Here is a 7195-nt window from a genome sequence, read left to right as displayed (position 1 = left end):
TTTTTTTTTTTTGTATTTTTAGTAGAGATGAGGTTTCACCATGTTGGTCAGACTGGTCCTGACCTCAAATGATCCATTCACCTCGGCCTCCCAAAGTACTGGGATCACAGGCGTGAGCCACCATGCCCCATCTATTTATTTATTTTTGAGATAGAGTCTTGCTCAACTGAGTCACCTCAGCTGGAGTATAGTGGCACAATCTGGGCTCACTGCAACCCCCACCTCCCAAATTCAAGTGATTCTCCTGCCTCAGCCTCCTGAGTTGCTGGGATTACAGGCATGCACCACCATGACCAGCTATTTTTTGTGTTTTTTGTTTGTTTGTTTGTTTGTTTTAGTAGAGATAGGGTCTCACCATGTTGCCCAGGCTGGTCTTGAACTCCTGATCTCCAGTGATCTGCTCACCTCAGCCTCCCAAAGTGCTGGGATTAGAGGTGTGAGTCACCACGCCCGGCCCTGTTTTGTTTTTAGATAGCCAAAGTAAGAAAGCTGCAGGCTCTGAGAGGAAGATGCAGGAACTTGCTGGTGGTTGTGGCAGGCCGCATGCGAGGTGAGGAGAGGCTGGCTAGAGTTGACACTCATGCATTCTCGTTGAGATGTTGGCATGATGTTATGTCTTCCCAGCATTATCCTCCCACCCCTCCTCACCCCCAGGATGAGCTCTCAGGTCAGAAAGCCTGGGCTGATATTAAATTATGACTTCTAGAACAGAGGGAAGGAGAATGACTGCTGAGCTAAGACCCAGCCTTGCCAACGTGCCTAGTGCTGAGAGTTTAGGGCAACTGTGATGTGGATTCACGTAGTCTGGCTTGCTTGACTTGCTTCTCCTTGTACCTTTCCCTGATGCAACTTCCAGCTAGACTTTCAAAATGGGTGACTTTTCCTCACTGGCGACAGACCCAGACTATCGCATCCTGGAATTGGCAAGTCATGAACAGATGCTGCAAATGTTAAATGTCATTCAGGCATAAACGTGAGAGTCAAGAGCCCAGAGCTCCCTTCCTCTCCAGCTGAAGTGACAAGTCCCTTGCCTGGCTGTGCCTTGGGTTTCCCTTCTGGGAGCGGATGCAAATCACTCCCAGAGCCTCAGGCCCTGCTGGAGGATGTGATGAGCTCTGAGGACCACACTTCCCGGAGTGTCTGTGTATCTCTTGGAGGGAAGCTTTCTGGAGGCCTGGGTGCACTGTTGTCTCTGGCAAGAGGGACAGCATCAGGTTTTAGCTTGAATTTTAATATGTGCAGGGTGCTTGATCGGCTTCTGGCATTTGGAGCTGAATTTTAAACTAGCAAGTCTAGAGTGCCTTTCATTTAAAACAAGAAAAAAAAAAGTGTATATATTTTAATATTTCAAACTTTCTCTTCACTTTTGAGACTGAACTCCCGGGGCAAAAAATATCCTAACACTTGTGGTCGTGGAAGGGATTCCACAGCAGTGAAGTGTGTGTGTGTGTTTTCTGAGAGGTCTAACTAAGTCTCTGTGAGCTGGTTAGCTAGTGTGAGCATCGAATGTGTTGCCCCAGAGGGTTTTCCTGCCTCCTCCCGCTGGCCTGAAGACAAGAATGCTGGGAGCCCAGCTCTCCCCTCACGTACACAATCCAGTCTGACTCACTGCCCCTCGACATGGGGTGCTGGGCTTGCAATGTGCACAGCACCAGCCCCCTTCAGCTGGTTGAAGGGGACACCCAGAATTCTGGGCCCCAGGCCCTGCCCTGGGTGAGTCACTCTCAGTACCAGCCAATGTATTGGACACAGGCATGAGATGAGGACTGCTCAGAGACCAGTGGTCATTATGAGTCTGGAGCACAGGTTTGGAGTCAGAACTCGATTTGCATACTTGTTTACCTACTTCTTGGCTGTGTGAACTTGGGTAACTTCCAAAAGCTTGCCAAGATTTATCATGTTTTTACCTCTAAACGGGTGGACCATGAGCCATCTTGAAAGCTGCCATGGGGATTAAATAATGGAGTGGATGTAAAGTTTTCTGAATGAAACCTAGCCTGCAATTAATTGGTGTTTAATAAATGATGCCCATAGCTGTCATTATTCAAAGCTGCTGGGCTTGGGGTGTAAGGAGGAAACCCAGCAAGGCCCAGGGAGGGCAGAGACTGCGTTTTGTTAAATGAGTGAATGAATAAGATGGATTTGCGTCTTAAAGACTGGGAAGGCTTTGGTTCTTTGGAGGGAGAAGAAGAGATGTTCCAGTTTGAAGGAATGAATGCGAAGCATATCCTGACTGTTTTCCTAAGGCCTTGCAAGGAACAAGATCCTTTCAGAATTTCCTCCTCCACAAGACACACAAATAGATGCATACTTTATACATTCAGAGACCCATGTGTCATAGACACATACAGAGAGAGTACACGGAGACCCACATGACACACAGGCACACACACACAACCCTGTCATGCATACATCATCATGCACACAGACACAATCCCAGAGACACACAATCCCAGAGAGACACACACACAGACATATGCAGGGGCTTATATGACACATGGACATACAGACACTCAGAAACACACCATCATGCGTATACCACCGCGCACACACACAGACCTAGAGATACACACCACATACACACACAGACCATCAAGCACATATCACCATGCACGCACGCGCGCGCACACGCACACACACACACACACAGAGATTCATAAACTCATATGCAGTGAGTCGGTGGAAGAATGAGGATGATGACCCCTGGTGCTAGCTCTTTCTCTTCTCCAGGTTGCATTGCCTTCATCGTAGAGCCCCCAAGGCTCTTCCCACCAGCCATATTCAGTGGAGGAACCTGTCCCGCATCATCGCAGGAACTAGTGCAAGCTCCCTTGGCGTTTGGGTTGGTGTATGCTGGCCTCAGGCCCGCATAACTCTTTCCAGTGGGGTCTACTGAGCTCCTCCAGCTGGACCTTCTTCCTCCTCCTGTGGAGGCCAGGTGCTGGGGGTCACATCTTCCCTGCAGCGAGCCGGCACTGCTGCCCAATGCAGGGGAGAGAATCTGTGAACTGAAGGTCAGCCCGGGCCGCCTGCCCCGTGAAGCACAGGCCTGATGCTAGGCAGTAACTTTCCTTCTGGGCATGACAGTTACACACTGGAATTCCAGCCCGGCCTCCTGAGGTGGGAAGAGACAGAAGAGGGCCGGCTTGTGGGCTGGGTTTAGACCTCAGGCCCTTTCTTGGCTCGCCCCTGTCCACGTGTCTTGGTGGCACGGGTCCTGCGGCCTGAATGAGGCTGTAAAGGATCCAGCATCCAGACTGGAAGGCATAATCCTGCCGCTGGCAGCATTCCTTCTGCTGTGGTGGAAAGGAAACGGAGCCAAGTGCCATCACTCCAGGCCCACGTACTTTCCACCGCCTTTCAGGACCTGAGATCGTGGCCTGGCTGTAGACCCTGAAGGCTGTGGCAAGGAGACCTGAATCCCTGGGCACCCAAAGAATGGTTCTGTTCAAACTCGTGGTTCATTTGCATCTCGGCTGGACAGGGCTGAGGCAGTTGGGGTGCTGGGTTCCTCCTGCCTTCCAGCCCCGCTTGGACCAGCCCCACCTCCCAGTCCCTGACCCACTCACAGTGTGTGTGTCTTCCCCTGCACCTCAGGGTGGCCCTGGGGGGGGAACTGGAGTCAGCTGGTACTCTCATCTGTAAGATGGGGATGGTAGTAGCTATCAGCCACCTCCTTGCAGCATGCGAGGGTTAAGTAGGAGACCGCAAGCAAGACACTTCGCATAGGGCTGGGCACCTGGCGCGTGCTTTGCAGTAGCTGTTGCTATTATATGCTGCAATTTGTGGTGTTTGCGGATCCATGTGAAGCTGGGGTTGGGGTGTAAGGAGGAAGCCCAGGGGCTGGAGGCATAGGTGGAATCAGTCCTGAATGGCTGAGAGCATTTTGCTCAATATTAGGGTATTACATAGACAAAGAGGAGCTAGCCAAGGGACAAGGTTAGATCTGTGTTTTAGAAAGAGCCAGCTGCAGTGCCTCATACCTGTAATTCCAGCACTTCGGGAGGCTGAGGTAGGAGGATGCCTTGAGGCCCGGAGTTTGAAACTAGCTTAGGCAACATAGTGAGACCTTGTCTCTGAAATATATTTTTAAATTAGTTGGGCATGGTGGTACACACCTGTACTCCCAGCTACTTGGGAGACTGAAACAGGAGGATTGCTTGAGCCCAGGATATGGAAATGGCAGTGAGCCCTGATCACACCACTGCACTCCAGCCTGGGCAACAGAGTGAGACCCTGCCTCAAAAAAGATTAAGAATTAATTAATTAAAAGAAAAAAGAGGCTCTTTGGTGACTGGCCCTGTGGCAGACAGACGGAGGCAGGGACTCAGTCAGGGACTGTTGGAAGAGCTGGTGATGGCTGGCGGTGACTGATTCAGGAGGGAGCTTCCATAGAATTTGGAGCCTGTTATGGCATGTCTTGGAAAGGCATTAAAAAGTGCCACTGTAACTCCAGGGAACCTCTGCTCCTCTCATCCAGCTTAGCCTCTTGAGGCCCCGTCTCCTCCAGATCCCCGGGAGGTCTAGGTGGTACAGGGACATCCCAGCTCCACATCGAGGGAGGAGGAGCGCCCGTGTGGCAGGCAGGCAGGCGCCTTCCTCCCGCCCATGCCCCTCCAGCCCTCCTCTACTTCCTCCCAAAGAGCCCTGCCAATGAATTTTTCCAACCCTGACCCCAGCCCCTGTCCTTTACTCCACAGATTGATGGGTGGGGTGGGTATGGGAAGGGAACCTCAAAGTGTTTGCAGTCTCTCCTTTCCTTGCTGCAGCCAGATAGTTATCCCCAACCCTACCTCCCTGATCCCTGCCGGCAGGTGTGGGTCTCTGCACACAGCACACTCAACGCCAGGAATCTCTGCTTCCTTTCTCTCTAAGCCCTGACCCTTCTCTCAGGCCTCTCTAAGGATTTTTGAACAGAGGAATGCCCACCCCTGGGGTATACGGTAGTCTGCAGGGTGGCACCACCAGCTTCAGGACATCTGGGGCTCCTCTATCTGAAACTCAAGTTTTACTGAAAGATGAATCAGGGAGACACACACAGACACACTCACAGGCACATACACAAGTACTTTGGAGTGAAATGCAAAATCCACATTCAAAGAACACTTTCTCTCCCATGCATTTATTTCGAAGCCTGTGCAGGAGGAGTCCGCTGCCCTTTGCTCTCCAAGATCTTAGGTTTGGATGTGGGAGAAGCCCATGGGCTCTCCGAGTCTTCTCTGACTATTCCAGGTCACCCCACTCCCTGTTGGGTCCTGGCAGCCTCACTACCTCCCATGCATAGCGCTTTCTAACTGCAGCTTGGGCCATGTGCCCCTCGGAGGTGCCCAGAGCTGACTGCAGGGCCCAAGGGCACAGGCAGGCCGGCAGCAGGCCCGGCCGGTAATCGCTAAAGAAGGACTGGTTGCCTGGTGTGTCTGCAGGCAGGCCAGAAGGGTAACCCTCTCCTTCCACACCTCCTTCTTCCCAGAACCTGAATATCCAGGTGGAGGACATTCGGATTCGAGCCATCCTCTCGGCCTACCGCAAGCGCACCCCGGTGACGGAGGGCTACGTGGAGGTGAAGGAGGGCAAGACCTGGAAGCAGATCTGTGACAAGCACTGGACGGCCAAGAATTCCCGCGTGGTCTGCGGCATGTTCGGCTTCCCTGGGGAGAGGACATACAACACCAAAGTGTACAAGTAAGAGGACTGCACCACACAGGTGGTTTTGAGGGTATCTGCCCTGCCTACCTGGTTAAAAGAGTCCACCCTGGTGGTGGCCTTTCCTTGGCCAGGTATGGCCAGGCCAGCTAGTATCCCTGCAGGCAGCCTGCACAGAGCTCCTGGGCCGGGCCAGGCAGCAAGTTCAAGGGCGCCCCGTGGCATCCTTACCCTTGAGGAACTCACACGTCTATAGGAGATAGACCCTAATCCCTAGAGTAGCCTGAGGGAAGGCATATTGCAGCAGTGAGGTACAAGGTATCCCCAGTCCAGATAACCCCAGCTCGGGGTGCTGCCGGCCAGCTCAGGGACTGCATGAGCTAAGCTAGGACAATACCCTGGCCAGGCTGGGCAGAGACAACACCAACTTAAGAAGAAATGTTTACTTGCCCTCGGCAAATGATTCTTCTGAGAAATCTGGAAATTGCAGCAGGTAGTTGAGAAACTGATCAATGCAGCTCACTTCATCCAATCCCAGTTAAATCTGACAATGCTGTGATGGTCTCTAAGGTTAATATTTCCCAGTAGGGGAAAGAAGTAGACAGGGACAGAACCTGGAGTCGTTTGACTTAGGGGTGTCCAATGGAAGGATTCCAGCACCCCAACAAGCTGATGGCTGCATATGCTTGGGGTATCTGATTGGTCATGGGGTCTTCCTCCCTCCTCTTAATAATGATAGGAATAGTAGCGTCTCTTTACTAAGGGCTTAACAGTGTTCCAGGCACTATTCTCAGTCATTTAATCCTCACAACACCACTGGGAAATAGGAGTCTGTTTTAGAGTTGAGTAAACTGGAGAAAGGCTATAGAACCAGGAAGGGGCAGATCCTGGCCTCTGCAGGTCCCCTGTGTCCAGCTGTAGGGTCCACACTCCTAGAGAGTGCAGACTCTCAGCACTGTCTCTTTCCTTCCAAATCAGAGGAAGAAAAGACATGGCTTCCGTATCAGGAGACCTGGCTTGAAGCCCCAGCTCTACTCACCAGCTCCCTGGGGTCTGGGCAGACCACATACCCCTCCCTGACCCTGGCCCAACCCTGCTTGGATGGGGTGGGCCATACTTTGGTCCCAGCCCCCAGCCCCCTATGTGGGTGAATGAGTGCGGCCACAGAGCTGCCCAGTTGGGTAAGCACACAACACCCCAGGGTGACCACCATGGTGATCCCAGTCCCCAGACATGGCCCAGACCTTCCTGTTGGCACCAGGAGTCGCCATCCTCTGAATGCTTTGAAGAACTCCCACCTGACTCCTTCCTTAGTGACACCTTCTCAGCTTTTCTTACCAGTTGGAGCCAAGAAAAGCAAACCCCCTTCCTGGCAGGCTTCCTACCTGGCTGGCCCTACCAGTGCCCCCAGCCTGGTGCAGTTCTGAGCTGGACAGCACGCGCCTCATTCAGATGACGTTTGGAAGCCATCTCCCAACCGTGGCCAGTCCATAGTCCTTCTCGGCTTTTGAGGAGTTGATCTCAGGCCAGTTTCAGCAGCTGGGCCCTGGGT

The 7195-nt window shown here is 52.5% G+C and overlaps 1 protein-coding gene across 2 annotated transcripts in view; it reads left to right on the top strand.

Annotated features, from left to right (window-relative positions):
• The window catches only part of LOXL2 (lysyl oxidase-like 2), a 127101-nt gene that overhangs the window by 64279 nt on the left and 55627 nt on the right, over positions 1-7195 (top strand). For both annotated transcript variants that reach the window (XM_011968822.1, XM_011968823.1), the window contains one exon: positions 5471-5682. In XM_011968822.1, the coding sequence (XP_011824212.1) occupies positions 5471-5682 (212 nt within the window). The remainder of the gene's footprint in view (positions 1-5470; positions 5683-7195) is intronic.

Source organism: Mandrillus leucophaeus, unplaced genomic scaffold (assembly GCF_000951045.1).
Source record: "Mandrillus leucophaeus isolate KB7577 unplaced genomic scaffold, Mleu.le_1.0 Scaffold86, whole genome shotgun sequence".
Lineage (NCBI taxonomy): Eukaryota > Metazoa > Chordata > Mammalia > Primates > Cercopithecidae > Mandrillus > Mandrillus leucophaeus.
Note: the sequence above shows the minus strand (reverse complement) of the source record. Positions and strands in the feature narration are given on the sequence as shown.